This window comes from Phascolarctos cinereus, unplaced genomic scaffold, assembly GCF_003287225.1.
Source record: "Phascolarctos cinereus isolate Bilbo 61053 unplaced genomic scaffold, phaCin_HiC Scaffold_4;HRSCAF=312, whole genome shotgun sequence".
NCBI classification, from domain to species: domain Eukaryota; kingdom Metazoa; phylum Chordata; class Mammalia; order Diprotodontia; family Phascolarctidae; genus Phascolarctos; species Phascolarctos cinereus.
Window position 1 is genome coordinate 160768369 of NW_027555847.1, and position 22154 is coordinate 160790522.

At 44.6% G+C, this 22154-nt stretch overlaps 1 protein-coding gene across 1 annotated transcript in view; it reads left to right on the forward strand.

The window, feature by feature from the left end:
• Positions 1-204: 204 nt before the first annotated feature.
• The window catches only part of ERN2 (endoplasmic reticulum to nucleus signaling 2), a 31648-nt gene continuing 9698 nt past the window's right edge, over positions 205-22154 (forward strand). Inside the window, exons 1-13 of the mRNA XM_020978637.2 lie at positions 205-736; positions 2649-2757; positions 3025-3058; positions 3560-3632; positions 3893-3965; positions 4423-4545; positions 6004-6105; positions 6391-6661; positions 7060-7138; positions 7226-7376; positions 9291-9415; positions 9600-9767; positions 10456-10663. Coding sequence (XP_020834296.1) covers positions 677-736; positions 2649-2757; positions 3025-3058; positions 3560-3632; positions 3893-3965; positions 4423-4545; positions 6004-6105; positions 6391-6661; positions 7060-7138; positions 7226-7376; positions 9291-9415; positions 9600-9767; positions 10456-10663 — 1576 coding nt within the window. The 5' untranslated portion in view covers positions 205-676. The remainder of the gene's footprint in view (positions 737-2648; positions 2758-3024; positions 3059-3559; positions 3633-3892; positions 3966-4422; positions 4546-6003; positions 6106-6390; positions 6662-7059; positions 7139-7225; positions 7377-9290; positions 9416-9599; positions 9768-10455; positions 10664-22154) is intronic.

Here is a 22154-nt window from a genome sequence, read left to right on the forward strand (position 1 = left end):
CCACCCTGACTGAAAGCATTGTACTGACCTTTTCCAGACCCCACCCCCACCCCTACCCCTAATTTGCCAATGAGAGGTGTCTGGAAGGCAAGGTTATAAGGTGATGGCTCAACATGTAATCGTGCTCGGCGCAGCCCTGAGGGGGAAACGTCGCACACGCAGCAGCAGCATGATAAACCACAGTCTGTCCCTCTTCCCACGTTACGCCCGAAAAACTGCGGCTACGAAGTTAAATGACTTCCTGCACAGTCAAAGAACCAACGACTCAGAAGCGGGATTTGAACCAGTCAAACCGACTCAGGTCCAGCTTTCTATTCCTTAAACCTTGCTGCTCAGCTATTAGCCTTACAAGCTGCCTCCCAGCCTAGGCAGCCTAGTGCTTTGCTTTCCAGTCCCCAGGACTGACATACACCTTCCTATCTTTCCACTCCTCGCTTTCCCACCACTTTAGGGAAGGGCCAGGGGCCTCAGATCCCGGTCTGGGAATGAAGGGCGGGTGCTAAAGGCAAGATCCGCCCCGCTGGAGGTGGCTCTCCGCCCCACCGGCCATTGGGTCTAGCACTGGGAGCCCAAAGCACTCGAGTCCGGTCCTGCCAACACACCTCTTGGTGGTGGGCAGCATGCCAGCCGGGCACGCAGGCAGCCGCCGCCAACGCCACCCGCTTTGCCCAACGCGATGGAGAGGGCAGGCTTCCCGCTCTGCCTCCTGGCACTGCTCTGCCCGTGCCTGCCGCAGGTGAGATGGAACCGAGGCCCCTGGGCACTCCGCCTGCCTGGGGAAGGCTCCACGCTGGGGGCAATGCCTTTGTTCTCGAGCTGAACTATGATGGGGTTGAGGGAGGGGGAAGCGGCTCCAACTCCTTTCCTCCACGAAAGTGGCGCAAACCGCCCCCAGTCCCGCGAAGGAATCCGGGTGCTGGTTATCGGAGGTGGTGAAGGGTATCAATATCCCCAGAATACAGCTGGCTGCGTGCATAAAAGATGGGAGGTACGGCCAAATCCCAGTCCCACTGAGAAGTGAGGGCAGCAGAGAGATCCAAGCTCCGGAACTAAACTTCTAGCCTGGCCCCAGGTGATTCCCTGAGGGCCCTTCCTGCTCTAGAAGTATGACTATTACTCTCCCTTTGGGCACTTTAGTTTCTGGACGTGCTCCTCTTATCTCTTCAGAGCTCCCCAAGAGCTAGCCTGGGACTGGAAACAAGTGGGAATGCGGGGGTGGGCAGGAGGCTCCAGGCCGTGGTTTCCCTACCCCTGTTACTTATATTTCAGTGAGTTGAAGCCAGCCCCATCGCTAGCATATGAGTATCCCTGGGGTGACAGCATTGGTCACTATATTACTGCAAAAAAAGCTGACTATGGCCAGTAGCAGAGGAGCTCCAAATAGCGAGGGAGATATGGGCAAGGGGAGATAGATTTAGCAAGGGCTCTCTCTTCTTGCTCTTATGGAGGGAGGACAAGAAAAAAAAATGGGTTTGAAGTCAAGGAAATGCTAAGGGGAAACCAAGGCAGAATGTCGGGGAAAATCCAAGAAGCACTCCCCCAAACTATCCCTGCCCCACCCCCATACCAACCCCAGCAGCCCTGACTCTAATGAGGAATGATTCGACTCACAAGACTCATGGTGCTGAATGTCAACTGCCCATCTTACCCTTTAAATTCCCATTCTTGTCTCTGCTTCCATCTTGCCCAGGGTCCTAGCTCCAAATATTTTTCCATCCTGGCTGTCCAAGGGATGAAACCGAAGAGGAAGGAGAGAAACCTGTACTAAGGGGAAGGATGTGGTTTCTTGACTGAGATAGGATGCTACTACCTCTAAAACAGAGCAGGACTTTTATGGGGTAGGAAAATAGTCTGCGAAAGTAGAAAACAGTTATAGCCTTAGGGAGGAAGAAGATGGCCAGAAGATAGAGTTCCCCCCCAGGTAGGAGACTGAGGGTGCTAATCCTGAAGGGTTGTGTGCTTCCTCGTGCTGTTTGCTCAGCCTTGCCCTGTTTGCCCAGGGAGTGGTAGTGCTGGCAGCGGCAGCAGCAGGTGAGCAAGCCCAGCAGGTTAGCCGGATGTAATGGGAGCCTCTGCAGGGGGCTTACCCCTCCCAAGCTCCATACATCTCAGTTTTGTGGCCACATAGCTCCCACGCACCAAAACCAGCCTGGCCAGTTTGAAGAGGGAGGAAGAGATGTCATCTAGAGGGAGAGAAGTCTTCAGCCTCTGGCTAGGAGAAAAGTCAGAAGGAATTGGGAAGAAAGAGGCATCCCTGTTGAATCACCATCAGTTTAGAGACATCTCAGGGCTTCCATCTCTGTTATCTTTTCCTCATCCTTTCTTGTCCCCTTCAGTTGTGTAGGTTCTCATTGGATTCCATGGTGAAGCAGGGAGGAAGATTCTCTTCTTCCTGTCTGTATGTACCTTGGCACCAATTCATTTACAAGTTGTTTCCCTCATTAGAACATAAGCGGGGCCTACCAGGACAAAACCAGTCTCCATAGCAAGACTCAATTCCAACCAACCAGGTGTCATAACAATCCAAGAAAATAAGGTCCTGGAAGACTGTCCTAGGGAGGGCCCCAAACCACTGGAGGTTAGGTGGGGGACATAGGTCACATGGTACCCTTCCCTGAACTTTTGTTCTTCATGCTGAGGGCCTGTAGGGAAGGACAGGGAGCACCCCCGAGGCCTTGCTTTTCATATCCACTCTGGATGGGAGTCTGCATGCTGTCAGCAAGAAGACTGGTGACATCCAGTGGACCCTGAAAGATGGTGAGCCAGGCCCTGGGGGGGAAAGGTGCCCATTAAGTCCCCTAAATGTTGCCAGAATGGTGGCAATAATGGTATCTACCTACTTTCTAAGAGTTGCCAGGTCTAGACTTGAGTAACAACAGGCTAGGAGGCCCCATTCCCAATGTCGGCTTACACCTTCCAAAATTTGGGGCTGGAGTAGAGTGTATGGGTGTGAATTCTTGGGAGGCAGGGAGGGCAGGGGAGTAGCTCTTAGTACTTTATCACTTACTGTCCTTGTTTCTGCAGATCCCATCATTCAGGGTCCTGTGTATGCCACAGAGTAAGTATCCTCTGCTCATGACTGGGGCCTGAGACAAGGAGTAATGAGCAAGGGGTGATGAGGAAGAGGATGAACAAAGTTCCGGGATAGAAGAGCATATGATTTTTAGGATTTGGAGATGTGAATGTAGGAGAAGAGAATCCAGGGTTCTGGACAGTAAAGGAGAGGAAAGGGAAGTAAGGTTTGGGGGTGCAGGTGTTGAGGAGATAGGAACAAAATTCTAAGGCAAGGAAGAGAAGAGGAGAGGAAAGAGCAGACTTACCTGAGAAACCAAATGAGAGTAACTGATATTTTGGAGGGGAAATGGAAGGAGAAGAAGATTTTGATCAATTAATCTTCCCACCTCTACAAGCATCATCTCCCAGAGACAGTCTTCCCCAGGCAAGGTGGATGGGCAGGCCTCTGGGTCAGGCATCAAGAGTCTGGTTGGTGGAGATCCGCAGAGTCTGCCTTCCCCTCTCTCCTGCCAACTTCTAATATCCCCTCCTCCTTCTTCCCCAGACCAGCCTTCCTCCCTGACCCTAGTGACGGCAGCTTGTACATCTTAGGAGAGGAGAGCAAACAGGGCCTCATGGTAGGTGCCCTTCCGTGGGGATGGAGCCCTCAGCTAAGGCAGCATTTGGGGAGAGATTGCAGGGAATGGGTGTGACAGGCATTCACCTGGATTTGAATCCAGAAGAGAGGGGAAGTATCAGATTCTGCCACACAGGAAGCACCTGGACCTCCCCTATGGAACATCAAGGGGAGGCAGAGTGGATAGAGTCAGAATGTATTAGGATCCTTCCTGGTCAGCCTAGGCTAAGCTATCTCTCATATCTTCCCATTCTCTCACAGAAACTCCCATTCACCATCCCAGAGCTGGTACATGCCTCCCCTTGCCGCAGCTCAGATGGTGTCTTCTACACAGGTAGGGAGAATCCTTCAGTTCAATTCAGAACGCTCACATTCCAACCCCCACTTCTAGCCACCTCACACACACACACACACACCACATACATACACATTACACATACATATCACACATGTACACATACATATTACAAATATATACACGCATCACACATGCATATTACACATATACACATACATATCACACATGTGTACACATACATATTATACATATATACACATATACATATTACACACACACACACACACACACACACACACACACACGTCCACAGTTCTGACCATGTCAGGCTACTCCTGCTGGCTTTGGGACTGAGAGTGGAGAAACTTATCTGAGGGGAACGAGTTCTATTCGTGAGGATGAAAAGGGACACTGTACCTGGCAACAAAGAGGTTTTTTTTAAATGTAGAGGATGGGATATTTCAAGGGAGGGTGCTGTTCTTCCCTCATTCAGGAAGGAAGCAGGATGCATGGTTCATGGTGGACCCCAAGTCTGGCAAGAAACAGACCATGCTGTCCACAGAGGCGTGGGATGGGCTCTACCCCTCAGCCCCTCTTCTCTACATTGGCCGAACACGTGAGTGAGAATGTTAATCTTCTACCCACAGAGCAGACCGAGGTACCCGTTGTCCAGAATAATATCACCAGCCCACTTGAAGAAGGGACCTAGTTATGGGTGCTCCTGGGAAAGGTTAATTTACTGGCATATACTTCCTACCTAAATATGGGTATACATCCAGTTAGTCAACAGTTAAGTCAATGCGCATTTATTAAGCACTTACTATATGCAGGCACTGTGCTAAGTGCTGAGGATACAAAGAAAGTTTAAAAAAAGCATTCCTTACCCTCAAGGAGCTTACATTCTAATGGGGGAGACAACATGTAAATAACTAGGAACACACAGGTTATATGCAGAATAGATGGAAAGTAATAGGGGAGGGGAAGGCACTAACAACTAGGGGACTGGGAAAGGCTTTCTGCAGAAGCTTTGGAGCTAAGTCCTGACAGAAGCAGCCAGGAGAACAAAGAGCCGAAGGTGAGAAGGCAGAGTATGCAGGCATGAGGTGGCTGGATTGTAGAAGGGATGGAGGGGAGGAAGGAGTAGGATGGGGAGGAAGGAGTCAGGTTATTTAAGAGTTTCAAATGCCAAATAAAGGAGTTTTTAGTTGATCCTGCAGGTAATAGGGAGCCCCTGAAGCTTATCAAACCAAGAAGTGAAATAGCCAAACTTCAGAAGAATCACTTTGGTAGCTTAACAGAGGATGAATTGGAGATGGAGAGGCCAATTAATTAGAAGGCTATTGTAATGGTCCAAGACCAAAGTGATGAGGGCATAAACCAGGGTCATGGCTCTGGGAGTTGAGAAAAGGGGATTTATTTACAAGGTGTCCCAAAAGTCTTAGTACTCAAGAGCTTAAAACTGCCCTCATGTTCTGAGGCCACCATGGATGAGAGGTGTTGGGAAGATAGAAAACAATCGACTTGGCAGCAAACTGGAGATGAGGGCTGAGCTTGATCTGAGGAGCCCAGGGTGACACTGAGATTGTGGGCCTGAGAGGAGGGCAGTGCCCTGGACAGAAACAGGGAAGCTAGGAGGAGAGGAGGATTGGGGGGGAGGGAAAGACAGATAATAAGTTCTGTTTTGGAAGTGTTGAATTTGAGATATCCAAAAGGCAGTTATTGATGTTAGAGTCTTGAGGGACACTTGCCATTAGTGGATAAAGAGCCAGGAAAAAAAAAAAAGAGCAGCTGCTTCAGAACAATGGAAAGACCTGGGTTCAGATCCCAACCCTGGCATTTAATTTCTGTGTGACCTTGGACAAGAGACTTAGCCTCTCAGGGTCTCAGTTTCCTTATCTGTACAATGAGGGGGTTGGACCAGATGACCTCTGAATGCCTTTACAATTCTAGATCTGTGATCCATGGGTTTCTTCAGGAGGGAGTTGGGAGGTGAGGGTGGGAGGGAGAAATACATGGAGAGAAAACATTTCTGGAGGCCATGAGAAAGGGCATGACTCTACTCACCACTTTCTAGAGTACACGGTCACTATGTATGACCCCAGGTCTCAGGCCCTTCAGTGGAACACGACCTTCAGAGGCTACTCTGCACCCCTTCTTGACCACTTGCCTGGCTACCGTAAGTAAAGCCTGACTCAGGACGATGACGAATGATATTTTCCATGACTATTAGCAACAGGTCCTGGCCCCTGCAGTGACTGAAGCTCCCCTGGGGTATTGCTTGAGTGGGAGAGGGGGGAGGGACCTTATTTTCCCTCAAGTATTGTTAGCCCTTTGGGCATCATCCAGCAGTTTTACCCAAAACATCCAGGACCAGCTCCCGGGAGAAAAGGGGAGAAAGGAGCCTAGGTAGTCAAGAGATGTGCCCAGAATGGGGCATGCAGCTCCGTATCTGTTTCTACAGCGGTGGGCCATTTTGCATCCAGTGGGGAGGGCCTGGTGGTTACCGTGGACAAGGAGAATGGAGCAGTCCTGTGGACACATGACTATGGCTCACCTGTAGCGGGTATTTATGCCTGGCACCAAGACAGTCTACACCGACTACCCCACCTCACTATGGCCCTGGACACCCTGCGTTTCCTCACCCTTCGCTCCAACCACATCCGCCTGAGGCGCTGGGCCCACCCCTCCGGAACAGCAAGCAGAGACTTCTCTACTTCTGAGACTCAGTTGCTGTAGGTGCCCACTGGTCCCCAGGGGAATCAGCACACCTGGGCCTGGGCTCAGAGGGAACCACCACCTGAAGGAGGGAGGGCGAAAACAGAAAGAACCCTAGCGACATGCTAGCTGCCCCCACAGCCCACATCATGCCATCTGGAGAATTCCACTCCAGTAGGTGCTGGGAAGAAAACTGAACAAATCAGTCATCAATCTCTCCCTCTAGTAGAATTTGCCATCCCTTTCTTTCCCATCTGTTCTCCTGCCCTAATCTGATCCCCTTGCCCCTTCCATCATGAACTTTCCCCTGCCCAGGGCCAAGTGAGGTAGCCTCCCATGTCCCCCTCACCCTAAACCGAGGACGACCATTTTCCCATTTCCTCCTCTTCCCTTTTTCCCTCTTGTCCTCCCCTAGGCTGACGCTGTACGTGGGGAAGCATGCGGCCAGTTTCTATGCCTCCAGTGCGCTGGTCCACTCGGGTGTGGCACTGGTGGTGAGAAGGGAATCCTCACATGAGTGGGAGGAATGGGCAGATGACTAAATAGGGGCTCCCTTCATGGCCTTCTTCCTCTTCCTGTAGCCCCGGGGAGTCATCCTGGCCCCGGTGAAAGGACCTACCACAGAGGGAGTGACTCTGAGGGACTCAGGAGAGCGGGAGGTCACGCCGAGCACAGACGTCAGATACCCTCCTGGCAGTATAACTGCCCTCCACAGCTCATGGCTGCTCATTGGTGAGGGGGCACGCCAGGGATGAGAAGAACCACTCCAACATTATATACATATTCAAGTTTTCTGCATCCTTAAATCCCCCGTTGCTCCTTCCACTCCTCCGTGGGATGGGGGTTGGGGAACACGACTTCCTTTTCTGTGTCTTCCCTAGCTAGAATGTAAGCTCCTTGAGGGCAGGCACTGTCTTTCTACTTGTATTTGTATCCTTAGCACTTAGCATAGTGTTTGGCAAAAAAAAATGCTCATTGACTGACCAACTAAAGGAGAACACTGGCTTTAGTGCCTGAAGACCTAGGTTCGAATTCCAATTCTGCCACTAATCACCTTTGCAATGTTGGGCCTCTGTGTCCTTGGTTGGGCTAGACCTCTAACATCCCTTCTGGATCTAAATCTGTGGAATCTCTCTGATCTTCATATTGAGCCAACAGCTGTCTCCCTGTCATTTCTAGTTCTCCCCCTTGAAACCAAGAGAAACAAATCTTGCTTCCATGTGAAACATACCATTCAAATAAAGGAAGACAGCTAGCTCTGTCTTGTCTTCCGCAGCCTAACATCCCCAGTCCCTCCAGCCTCTTACAGTAATGATGATAATTGGTATTTGTGGAGCACTTCCAAATTTGCCAAACACTTTATATACATCCACATTTGATCCTCATGACAGCCTGGTGAGGTAGGTAAGAGAGATAAAGGATTTATTAAGGTTTTACTATGTTCCAGGCAACTGTGCTAAGTGTTAGAGATACAGATGCAAGCAAGCAAGCAAGTGCCTGCCTTCAGGGAGCTTACGGTCTAATCAGGGGTGACAATTCAGGAAAGAGTGGGGGGAGGTGGCCTGATGTAGAGATGGTCAGTTGGGCTCGACTCAGACAGGATAAAGCAAAACCTCCTCCTTCAGAGACTAGGAGTCCAAAGCTGGTGGTAGAGAATGAAGGAGATAATTGTAGGAGTGAATGCAACATGATGATGAGATGGCCAGAGGTATTTAATTTCCTAGTTTAACAGATGAGGAAACTGAGGCTTAACACAGTTATATGCCAGAGGCAGAGTTTGAATCCGTGACTTTCCTGGTTCTATATCCAGAGCTCTTTCTAGGTCATCTATCCATACACGGCATGGTCTCTTTTCATATTCTGGTTACCTGGTCCATGATGTTCTCATTTATTCATGTCTTTCCTAAGATGTGGCACATAGAGTTGAGCCCACTGACCCAGACGTACCAGGTCCAGGGAAATCTGGAGTCATACTAGATTCAAATCACAGCTCTGCCACTTACTACCTATGTGATTTTGGGGAAATTCCTTAACTTCTCTGGACCTCAGTTTCCCCATCTGTAAAATGAGGGGCTTGGACTAGATGACCTGTAATATCCCTTCCAGGTCTGAATTTGTGATCCTATGAGGCAGCAAAATGGGGCAGTGGATAGAGCACTGGACCTAGAGTTCAAATCTTGCCTCAGACATTTTTTAGCTATGTGACCCTGGGCAAGTCACTTGCCCTCTCTCAATCTTACCCTTATCTAGTATGATATATAATATTACATTAATGATTATATGATATAATATTATACTAGTACCTAGCTCACAGGGTTATTGTATCAAATGAGATAACATAGCTAAAGTGTTTTGCAAATCTTGAAGTACTATATGAATGCTATCATCCTCATCCTCATCACTATTATATGACTAACAACTCCTTTGTTCTATACTGTTTTTACTAGCTTAACTTGAAAGATCCACTAGCTTTTTTGGCTGTCATGTTACACTATTGAGTCACACTGAGCTTCAAGTCCCTTAATCCCCACCCCCACCCCACCTCAGGTTTTAGTGCCTTCCAGACCCAGAGGTTAATCTGACTTTATTAAAGACTTTCCTGACCCTAGGTAACCTCTCTGACCTCTGTTGCCCCCCCTACTCCAGGTCATCATGAGCTTCCCCCTATTCTGCATACCACCATGCTCAGGGTCTTCCCCACTTCTGGGTCCAGGACTATGGCTAAGATCACCCCTTCAGAGAGTACCTCATCCCGTACACTCTTCCAGGAGGTCAGTTTTCAGAAGGGAAGAGAGGGAAGAGGGAAGGGGAGGGAGAGCAGGGGAGGAGAAGGCTCAGAGGGTCGTAGAGCCATTCCCCTACACTGGCTGGTCAGTAAACAGACTGAAAGCAACATTGGGCCCTGGGTGGAGGGAAGATAGGACCCATAAGATAAGAGCCTCTCTACCCCTCCAGCTTCTTAGCCTGAGCCAGGAGGTGGCCTGGGGTCTAGAAAGGCTGCCAGGGCCCCAGCCTGAGGAGGGACCCCAAGATCTGTACCCAGGGCCTGGGTCTCAAGACATTCTGGTAGCTGGTCTCACCACCCTCCTGCTTGGTGGCTGGATCATCTTTCTTCTTCGTCAGGTAAGCTCATGTGCCCTCCCCCAGGACTGGGAGTCCTAAGTTCTGCTCAGACTCCTCCACAGAGGATTCAGAACCTGCAGCTCTGCCCCTACATCCCTTCTCCCAGGATCCCTAGCTCTACTCCTTCAACCCAGACCTACTCTCAGGATCCCCAGTTCTGTCTACACCTAAGATCTTTAGCATTGATCTTTTGATCCTCCCCCAACACAGGATTCCCCACTCTACTCCCATACCTTTCCCATACCTTTTCCTTAAGAGGCCCAGATCTACCTCCTAATCCTTGTCCCCAAGACTCTTAGCTCTGACCCCATGCCCTAATCCCTAGGATCCCTAAATGTAGCCCCTCATCCTCCCCCCCAGTAACCCTAGCTCTATACCCTCCCCTTCTCTCAGGACCCCAAAGTCTGCCCCCTCACCCTTTCCCCTCCAGGATGTCCAGCTCTGCTTCTTCAGCTCTGCCCCTTTGTCCTTGTCCTGAGGCTCTCTTAGTTCTTTCTCACCTTCTTTCCCTTCCTTCTGAATCTACCCTAAACCCAGAACTTCCCAGTTCTTTCCAAGAGGGAAAGGGGAGGAAGAGTTGGCAAGCCTGGCTTGGTTTTGTGCACCTGGCCCTCAGTCAGAGTAGTGGTACATAGTAGGGCCCAGAGACAAGCCCCTGTTGCTGAGCCCTTATTTACTATCTAAACAGCGCGTACAAGAGAAACGTCATGGTCCATTGGGGATTGCAAACCCCTGCCCTTCCCAGGACCCGCTCCCTCTACCCCGGGGGGCAGCCTTGAACAACCAAGGAACCCCTTGGAGATCTACTGCCATCTCTCCATCCTCCCCTGCTCCCCCAGACCCCACCAGCAGGGTCCATTCCATCCAGAGTGCTCCAGAACCTGCAGACACTGAAGGTGAGTTCTGAGCCCTCATTTGCTCTGTAAGCAATGGTGCCCTCTGAGTGGGAGGGCTGAGAACTGGAGTGCCTGGGTAATGGAAGGAAGAAAGAAAGGAACAGTGAGACAAGCAGAGAAAAAAGATAAGCCTTTATTAAGTGCCTACTATATACAAGGTACTGTGCTAAGTGCTCTTGCATCTCATTTCATCCTCACAACAACCTTGGGAGGGAGGTGCTATTGTTATCCCCATTTTACAGATGGGGAAACCAAGGCAAACAGAGGTTAAGTAACTTGCCCAGAATCCTCACAACAACCCTGGGAGGTAGGTGCTATTATTATCCTCATTTTACTAATGAATAAACTGAGGCAGACAGAGGTGGTGAAGGGACTTGCCCAGGGTCACAGTGCCAGTAAGTGTCTGAGGTCAAATTTACTCCAGCCCCAGCACTCTTATCCACTGTGCCACCCAGCTCTCTCTAGGAGGAAGGCAGAACAGAGTGACAGGTACAAAGGAAGGGGAAGAAAAAGGAGAGGTAGAGAGGGAACTGTTATGATATTTGTTTTCTCTTCAACACAAATTTTGCAGTTTTAGCTTTCAAAAAATGTTTATTCCTATCTCAGAAAAGCTTGAGCAGGCAATTCTGCACAATGCCACGAGGGGGCAGTAGTGTACCATATCTACATGGTCCAAAATTGGAAAACCGGTATTTTGGTCTGATACACGATAATGGCTTTCTGTATAAGCATCATTTAAACACGAGTTTTTCACTCCTTATATATGTCATGGTATTATTATTTTAAAATATAACTCAAACTCATTTAAGACTTTTAAGTGGCTTTAAAAAACACCACTATCCCCAAGGACTATTTGATATTTTTTCCCTTACCTCTAGGTTTTCTCTTACCCTTTTAAGCCTAAACTTATACATGGACCTTAATTAGAATGTTCCTTTATAATGTACATTTATTTCTTAACATTAACAAGTCTTCTTAGGATGTGCATGCATTTCTGAGATTTACGTCCTTGTAGATTTGTTTTCCTCTCTTTGTCCAGCTTAGGGGAATTGTTGTTGAGTTTTTTTTCAGCTATGTCTGACTCTTTGTGACTCCATTTGGAGTTTTCTTTGCAAGGATACTAGTTTGTCATTTCCTTATGCAATGCATTTTATAAATGGGGAAACTGAGACGAAAACAGGTTTAGGTGACTTGCCCAGTGTCACTCAGCCAGTCAGTGTCTGAGGCCAGATTTGAACTCAGAAAGATGAGTCTTCCTGACTTCAGTCCAGGTACTCTATCCACTACATTGCACTCTTTTTCTCTCTTAACAGTAATGTTCTAATAAGTTCTATGACACGATATTTTGCATTTTCATGGTCTTGTGTTTTGGAAAGTCTGGTAAAGAAATTAGAAGCAGATTTAACATTTCAAAACTTTCTTTGCATTCTGAAGTTCAGATAAGTTTATTGCATTTACTTTTGTGTGCTGATATTATTCCAACATGAAAGGCTGAATTTCCAGAGCACCCTGCTAATCCCCCAAAAGGACAGGCATTGTGTATTAATTATAGGAGTTTAGTAATGGGTTCATAGATTTACACTTAGATGGATTACTTAGGCTAACTATTCATCTTACAAGTAAGGAAGTTGAGGCCCAGAGATGTTGTGACTTGCCCATTTACAATGATAGTAAGTGGCACTGGGTTCAGCATTTGAATCCAAATTCTTTGACTCTAAATACAACAGTTTTCTGATCCGAACAACACTGCTTCTACACACTACCATGCCGCCTCTGCTTTTTTATGGTCTTAATTGTATCCAATAATAACAGCTAACATTTAATAGCACTTATTATGTGTCAAACACTGTCCTAAGTGCTTTACAATTATCTCATTGGAGCATCACAATGACTTTTCAAGGTAAGTTCTATTATTATCCCCATTTTATAGATGAGGAAACTGAGGCAAACAGAAGTTAAGTGATTTGCTCAGGGTCACACAGCTAGGAAGTATCTGAAACCAGATTTGAACTCAGGTCTCCCTGACTTCAAATCTAGCACCCTATTCACTGTGCCACCAGCTGCCTCTGGCCATAAACATGAGACCCTGCTCCCAGAAGAAGGATCATTTCTTAACTTGTGTCCCAAACGTTTGACCTCTGAAAGTCCAGATAAGTTTCCCCATCCAGCCAGCTTTACAAATTGTGCTCAGTCACCTCCAGAGAAGTTACAGAGACTCATCTATGCTCTGAATGAAAAGAGCAAAGTCATCTATGTACATTGTGACAGATGCTTTCAACCAGAAGTATGCTGGTAAATATTTAACAGCAGCTCTCCTAAGATTATGACCCACTTTTAAATTTAATCTGCATTGTTAACATTTTCTCTACTTACTTTTTAAAGTCTAGGAGATCAAAACAATAATATCAAAACAATAACTCAAGCTTTTGTTGACTTCCAATATGTCAATGTTCACACTAAAAATTTAACAATGGGATCTTGAGCCTGATGGTTCCAGCGTACCCCTGCGTCCAACTCGCTTAAATCAGTCATTGACCAACCCTTGGAAAGAGGCAATTGAATTCCTCAGACCTGGGTCACACATCTAGACTATCTGATTTTAAAAAGACTATTCATGACTATTCAATGCCACTTTCTTTCACCTAATTCTATCATCCAAATGATTTTTGGCTGTATTCGATACCTATAATAATGGCTGTTGTCCTTTGTTCTCGAAGAGGACCAAAATGACATCATTGTGTTCGAGTCAAGGTACTGTGGCTGATCAGATCAATACAGGCTCTGAAAGCGCTATCTCAGGTCGAGCACAAATAGTCCACATGAGAATTTGGAATGGAGATGTCTCTAAATTTGCACATCTCAGATTTCTTTTGAGCTACTGCGATTCTGTTTTGCTCATAGAGCATAGCACCTTCTTTGATGTAGGCATGCCATGCTGGATCTGGTTCTGTGACAGACAGCATCTCCCATGTCTCACAATCAATTCCAAAATTCTTCAGAGAGACCTTGAGAGTTTCCTTGTATTGCTTCTTCTGACCTCCATGTCAGCACTTACCTTGTGTGAGTTCTCCATACAATAGTCTTTCAGGAAAACATACTTTGCCTAAATATATCTTAGGCAAACATTGTTTGAATATGCATAATAATATGACAATGCTGGGTACAGGAGATGCATCAGGTTTGGTTTTAAATGTTAACTTTCAATAATCCACACAAAATCTAATAGTACTATCTGGCCTTGGGATAAAGATTAATGGGGAAGCCTAGCAGCTCTCTGAAGGCCTGACATTCCTAAGTTTTAGCATCTCTGCGTCTTTTTCCTGGGACCACCTAATATTTCTCTATTGGTAATCTAATAATAACACACAGGCCAGCAATCTATAAACATTTATTAAGCACTTAAAATGTGACAGGCACACCTACCATGTGATAGGCACTGTGCTAAGTGTGGGTCATGCTTTCAGGTTTATAAAGCATTTTCCCATCCTCTGACAGGAGCATTTGGGGGTGTTCTGGTCCTACAGTGGAAAACTCACTGGTTTTGGAGTCAGGGAATCTGAGATCAAATAAAGGTTCTATTGCTCACTACCTATGTGAGCATCACAAAAAATATCACAAAATGCTTCACCTCTCTCGGACCAGTTCCTCATCCATAAACTAAGGAAAGGGACTAGAAGACCTCCAAGGTCCTTTCCAGCTCTACATATATCATCCTATCAGGCGTCATCATCTCACCTTATAGATGGTAAGGTCCAGTGGAGAAAGTGCTGACCTTGAAATCAGAGGGCTTGAGGTTGGCTTCTGGCCCGGCCACTTATTGCCAGTGCAACCTTGGTGAAGTCACTTATCCTCTCAAAGTCTCAGTTTCCTTATTTGTAAAATGCAGTTGAACTAAAAGACCTTCTGGCAGTTAGGTGGTACAGTGGATAGAGCACCAGGCCTGGAGTCAGGAAGATCTGGGTTTAAATCCAGCCTCAGACACTTACCAGCTGTGTGACCCTGGACAAGTCACTTAACCCTTTTTGCCTCAGTTTCCTCATCTGTCAAATGAACTGGAGAAGGAAATGACAAATCACTCCAGTATCTTTGCCAAGAAAACCCCAAAATGGCATCATGACTGAACAATAATAACAAGATCCCTTCTGGCTCCAAACCTATGAAACTGAAGTTCAGTGGGGGTATGATAGCTTGTCCAAGGTCAGCAGCTAGTGTCAGAAGTAGAATTCGAACCCAGTTCTCCTACCTCCAAATCCTGGGATGTTTCCATGATTTCCATGATTCTGTCTCTCTAATTGGATGGTAGTTATCTAGTATTTGTAGCATGTTCTGCCAAAGGTATACTACCTAATTGGTGCAAAGGATAGAGCACTCCATTTGGAGTCAGGAAGACCTGAGTTTGAATCCTGCCTCAGACATTTACTAGATGTGTGACCCAGGGCAAATCACTTTACCTGTGCCTGCCTCAGTTTTCTCACCTATAAAATGGGGATAATAATAGCATCTACCTCTCAGGGTTGAGGTGAGGATAAAATGAAATATTATTTTCAAAGTGCTTTGTAAACTAAAAGTACCATCTTGAAAGCAGGTTATTATTATCATTTTGAAGTATAAATATGTAAACATACTAATCCCAGATATAATTCCCTGTTTCTGACTAAGACTTGTTTCTATATACTTTAATTTCTCCACGATGTCTTCCTCTAAGCAGAGAGCCAACATGTCTATTACTTTTATCTCCTCAAATTCTTCTTTTCCTATTCTGGCACCCAGAACTAATTTCTTTCTTGTGTTAAGGATTTATTCTCAGACAACTTCAATTTTCTTGAAGATTTCACGAAAATTGCATAGATTTCATCTAGTCTGTCCACAATTAAATTATGGGATTCTTCCCAAGCAGTCTTCAATCTATCGTTCCATAGGGTTAGAAATACCATTACTTTATCACCTATCTGTGGTACAGTGGAAAGAAAAGCACAGGATTTGGAGTCCAAGGACCTGGATTCAAATGCTACCTCTGCCACTCTGTGACAATGGGCAAGTCATATTATTTATGGGCCTCAGTTTCTTCATCTATAAAACAAAGGGGTTGGACCAGATGATCTCTAAGCTTCTCTCAAGCTCTAAATCTCTGGTGCTATACTCTCAGATATACTCTGAGCTCTAACTGGGGCAGGCCAATTGGGACTTTGTCCAGGGCCCCCAAATTAGACAGGAGCAAAAATTTAACACATTAATTTCTTAAGCAGCTGGAAACAACTGAATTTAGATGTAGTTAGCAAGAATAATTAGTTAAAAAATAGGACATTGTTACCATAGCTACAAGGACATTGTTAATAACACCTATCTGTGAGTCACTTTAATAACTAATTACACTTCCTACTCATCTAATTGGTCTTAATTATTTCTTGTATTTTATATCATGAATTACCAAAATTGAGGCAGGGGCCCAATTTATACCGCTTGCCCCAGGCACTAAAATTGTTAGTTATAGCTTTGAAAAGCCTAAAATTGCTGTTTCTATTATAAGAACTTCTGGTTTCTTGAACCTCTGCCATGATTTCTTATAACACTCAATTATCTCTCTAAGACTTAATATAGTATCTACTATTAATGTTTTACACTCCTATTAATTCCCCTTCCTTGGACTCTTTAATTAAACTCCAGGGAGCTCTCACTTTCCTTCCTTATAGAAATGCTTGAATGGTGAGAGCAGAATAATTAACCAATCATTTAATTAATTAATTAATTGACAACAGAATCTTGCCAGAGTGGCAAGTTGCTCTGCTCCAGAAGCCTAAACCTCCTGGTCATACCTGTCTGAGAAGTCAGTTATTGGTTCTTACTAAAGAAGGACAAATATTCAAGAATTCATTTCTGCAGAACCCTCATTTTGGGAGGGGTCTCTGGTTTGCCGTATCTGTTTCTTTTCTAACTACTTGCCTGGCTACTTACTTGCTTCCAGCCCGACACTCAATTTTGATTTCTAACATCTACATATCCAAAGTCATTCAGCCATAGAGTGTAAGATCTGGTAGGGACTTGAGAGATCATTTAGTCTCATTCATTCATTCATTCATTCATTTTTACAGATGATGAGGAATACAGATTTTACAGATGAGACCCAAAGAGTTTAAAGTGACTTGCTTAAGATGGAGCTAGTTAGTGGCAAAGTTGTTAATAGATCCAAGATTTCTTGACTCCCAAGCTCAGGTTCCTGCCCCCACCCCTACCTCTGCCAGGATTAGGATGGCAGGCTTATATTTTTTTAATTAAAAAATTTTTATTTTCAGCTCCAAATTTTCTCTCTCCTTCCACCCCCTCCTCTACCAAACTGAGAAGGCAAGAAACATGATATCCATTATACATATGAAGTCAGCTCATGTGTTTTCCTACTCTACCTCACCTGCTCTTGCTGGAAGAAGGAAGGAAACATGTATTTTTTAAGTGCCTACTATGTGTCAAACATTGTGCTAAGTGCTTTACAAATATTATATCATTTGATCCTCACAACAGCCCTGGGAGGTGGATGCTAGTATTATCTCCATTTTACAGTTAAGGAAACTGAGGTATAAAAAGGTTAAGGGACTTGCCCAGGGTCACACAGCTAGTCAAAGTCTAAAGCCAGACTTAATTCAGGTCTTCCTGACTCCAGATCCGGCACTCAATCCATTATGTTACCCAGCTGGCCTGCCTTTGGCTTACAATGCCATTCTGACCTTTGGCTTTGGAGTGTTTCCTGAATCTACATCATCTTGGAAAGTCATAGAATCTTCTCAACATATCCAGAAATTTGAAATTCTAAACTCTGCCTGGGCTTACCCACTTCTAGTTGGCTGTCCATTCTTTGCAATCCATTCTTTACACACTCCTGGCTTGATGTGACAGGATACTGAGTAATTATATCAGGTCTGGTTTGAAAGATAATGTGGATCTTATCTTCAGATGTATCATGGGGTGCATTCCTAGCTCAGCAGGTTTACCTATAGGCTGACATGCAGGTACGTGTATGATCATAGACTGATCAGACAAGGGCCTTAGCTGATACCAGTTTCTCTGTTGCTGCTATATCCCCCCCTGCTAGATCTTTTGGTGGTTCCCAAGTTTGAACACCTTGATGACAATCTTAAATCGACTATAAAATCAGTGTGGACTACTGGGCCAATTGTGTCCCTTCAGAACCTTCCCTTCAGAACACAGTCGTCTTTGTACCTGCTGATAAGTAGAGTTCTATCTAATGGCCATCTAGAACTGGCCACACTGGGAAGTCAGGTGGACATGCATTTATTAAGCATCTACTATAAGTCAGGGCTGTGCTGCTAAATGCAGGGAAACAAAGAAAGGTAAAAAAAATCCTACTCCTTGCTCTCAAGGAACTCACAGTATAGAGAAGGAGACAAGAACATGCAAACAATTACAGTCGACTTTCCCCATCATGGTTTCAACATATTGTGAGTTGGCATAAGATATTAAATGGGAATTTTCGGGAGTTTTTGAAAAGCCGCAGACAACACACAAAGGCCAGCAGATGACAACCTAAATTTTACAATAAGGTACTGTAAACATCCCGTAAAAGAAAAATTAAAATTTCAGACTTCTTCTCTGGTACAAAGGGAGGCCCAAAAAATTTTACACAGATTTTCCAGATCTTGGGGGTGCTGAGCCCCTAATCCCTGCAATGTGTAGGGGATAACAGTAGTTTAGTTGGAATTTGAAAGAAGTCAGGGAAGTGAGGAAGCAGAGATGAGAAGGGAGAGCATTCTAGGCATGGAGGACCCAGCCAGTGAAAATGCCCAAAGTCAGGACATGGAGTATTTTGCTCAAGGAATAGCAAGAAGACCAGTGTCACTGTGGAGATGCCAGGGACTTTGATCTGTGGGCTGTGATTACTGTTTAGAGGATTTGATCCAGACTTATGTGGCAGAGATGGTTAGTGTGCTGTGTTTGGGCAGGTGACCTATGCATCTGTACGCTGCCAAGCGCCCCTGTCTGGTGGGCGACAGAAACAGCGCAGTGGTTCCAATTCTGCTGGGCTTAAACCCAGCCATCAAGTTTGAGCTTGCCTGGACAGCCACCTGTTGGCATTAGATAATCTTCTGCCATTAATGTACCGCCTGTTATGGGCAGAAACATGATGTTCCAGTGATTAGGCAGACCATCAGGTTGCATGGGGAAGCTGGGAGGAGGAAGAATCCTTACCTAGGGCTAAGGATGCAGGGCCAAGTGAAAAAAAGAGCAAGCCCAAATTGAAAAGCCAAACTGTGCTCATAATAAGATGTCTGTGGAGCCCAGAGATCCAGGGCTGAAATGAGAGGAAAGGCTAGATTCAAAATTTTTGGCCAGGTAGAGAGATTCACAGCTGAAAGACTCAGTATGTAATTAGGAAATCAGAATTAAATTAGGAAGCCAACATGCTTTGAGTACCAGGGAGTTGACTGTCTGGATCCACTTGATTCTCCAAAGTTTGGGCCTTTTTATTGGAGTACTTTGTATTTATTATCCCCAGCTAGCAGAAATGTGCCAGTGTGGCATTGGGTAAAGGTCCACTAAGCATCCTTCTAATTGAACCACCATACAAGACAATGGACATATATAACAAAATTAAATACCATGGTTCTAATGGAAGGGTATAAAAGGCTTCCTGTCTGAGGCAGGCCTTGTCTCCACCATATTGTCTCTTGATTATTTGCTTAAAATTGACCTGCGGTTTTGTTCCTCTGGGTCCATACCATCTTCTTAACATATTAGCATGTTTTATTCCTAGCCTTTGCCTTGATTTTTTTCAATTCTTACTCATAGTCCTATCCCTAAGATCTACACTGGCCCAGGAGTTTGTCAAATGTGATAATTATCAAATCAATCATATCTTGGTTAGCTAAAGATACTCTAACCATTCCCTTCAGCGTAAGATGAAATCTTTCCACTAAGCACTTGCATGATGGATGTCAGAACGATAGTAAATTCCTTATAGGTAGGGAATGTTCATTCATTATATTGCATCTCCAGTACCTAATGAAGCGTCTCACACATAGTAGGTGCTTAAAAACATTTGTTGATTGATAAAAAGTCGTTGTTATATGCTTAGCATTACTGAATTTCTCATACATTTAAACCCACCCATTGCCTCTCTCTTTCTTACCCTTCACTTTTCTCTATAGGGAGATTTACTATAGCCACACTTGCAGATTGGTCCCTGCCTTGAAAAAAAAAACAAAACCTTACAAAGATTCCCAGAGTGAGGCAAAATGTTGCCACAGTTTTCTAGATCTTTTTTTTTCTTTTTAAAAATGTATTTATTTATTTTTAGTTTTCAACATTCACTCCCACAAGATTTTCAGTTCCAATTTTTCTCCCCATTTCTCCCCTCCCCACCCCCAGATAGCAGTGCATTCTAAATATCCCTTCCCCCAATCTGCCATCCCTTCTATCACCACCACCCCTTCTCTTATCCCTTCCCCTTCTATTTTCCTGTAAGGCAGGATCAATTTCTATACCCCATTGCCTGTATATCTTATTTCCCAGTTGCATGTAAAAATAATTTTTGACATTTGTTTTTAAAACTTTGAGTTCCAAATTCTCTCTCTTCCTCCCTTCCCACCCACCCTCACTGAGAAGGCAAGCAATTTGATATAGATTATATATGTACAGTCATGCAAAACACTTCCATAATAGTCATGTTGTAAAAGACTAACTATATTTCCCTTCATCCTATCCCACCCCCCATTTATTCTGTTCTCTCCTTTACCCTGTCCCTCCTCAAAAGTGTTTGCTTCTGATTACCCCTCCCCCAATCTGCCCTTCTTCTGTCATTCTCCCTTCTTTTATCCCCTTCCCCTGCTATTTTCCTGTAGGGTAAGATAGATTTCCATATCTAATTGAGTGTGCATGTTATTCCTTCCATAAGCTAAATCTGATGAGAATAAGATTCACTCATTCCCTCTCACCTCCCCCCCTCTTCTCCTCCACTGTAAAATCTTTTCTTGCCTCTTTTACATGAGATAATTTATCTCATTCTACTTCTCCTTTTCTCCTCCTCCCAGTATGATCTTCTCTCACCCCTTAATTTTATTTTTTAGATATCATCCCTTTATATTCAACTCACCCTGTGCCCTCTGTCTATACACACACCACACACACACACACACACACACACACGTTTGCTCCAACTACCCAATACTGAGAAAGGTTTCGTGAGTTATAAATATCATCTTTCCATGTGGGAACGTAAACAGTTCAACTTTAATACATCTCTTATGATTTCTCTTTCCTGTTTACCTTTTCATGTTTCTCTTGAGTATTGTATTTGAAAGTCAAATATTCTATTCAGCTCTGGTCTTTTTGTCAAGAATGCTTGAAAGTCCTCTATTTCATTGAATGTCTATTTTTTCCCCTGAAGGATTATACTCAGTTTTGCTGGGTAGGTGATTCTTGGTATTTATCCTAGGCTCCTTTGACTTTTGGAATATCATATTCCAAGCCTTCTGATCCCTTAATGTAGAAGGTGCTAAATCTTGTGTTAACCTGATTGTGTTTCCATAATACTAGAATTGTTTCTTTCTGACTGCTTGAAATATTTTTTCCTTGACCTGGAAACTCTGGAATTTGGCTATAATATTACCAGGAGTTTTCCTTTTGGGATCTCTTTCAGGAGGTGATTGGTGGATTCTTTCAATTTCTATTTTATCCTCTGGTTCTAGACGATCAGGACAGTTTTCCTTGATAATTTCTTGAAAGATGATGTCTAGGCTCTTTTTTTTTTTATCATGACTTTCAGGTAGTCCAATAATTTTAAAATTATCTCTCTTGGATCTATTTTCCAGGTCAGTTGTTTTTCCAATGAGATTTTTCATATTGTTTTCTATTTTTTCATTCTTTTTGTTTTGTTTTATAATTTCTTGATTTCTTATAGAGTCATTAACTTCCATTTACTCCATTCTAATTTTTAAGGAATTATTTTCTTCAGTGAGCTTTTGGACTCCCTTTTCCATTTGGGCAATTATGCTTTTTAAGGCATTCTTTTCCTCATTGGCTTTTTGGACCTCTTTTGCCATTTGGGTTAGTCTATTTTTTTAAGGTGTTATTTTCTTCAGTATTTTTTTTGGTCTCCTTTAGCAAACTGTTGATTAGTTTTTCATGATTTTCTTGCATCACTGTCATTTCTCATCCCAATTTTTCCTCTACTTCTCTTGATTTTCAAAATCTTTTTTGAGCTGTTCCATGGCCTGAGACCAATTCATATTTTTATTGGAGGCTTTGGATGTAGGAGCTTTGACTTTGTTGTCTTCTTCTCGTTGTATGTTTTGATCTTCTTTGTCACCAAAGTATGATTCTATAGTTTTTTTCCTCTGTTTGCCCACGTTCCCAGCCAATCACTTGACTTTTTAACTCTTTGTTAAGGTAGGGCTCTGCTTCCAGTGTGGAGGATGTACTGTCCCAAGCTTTAGGGGGGTTTGTGCAGCTGTTTTCAGAGGTACTTTTAGGGAACTGTAAATTT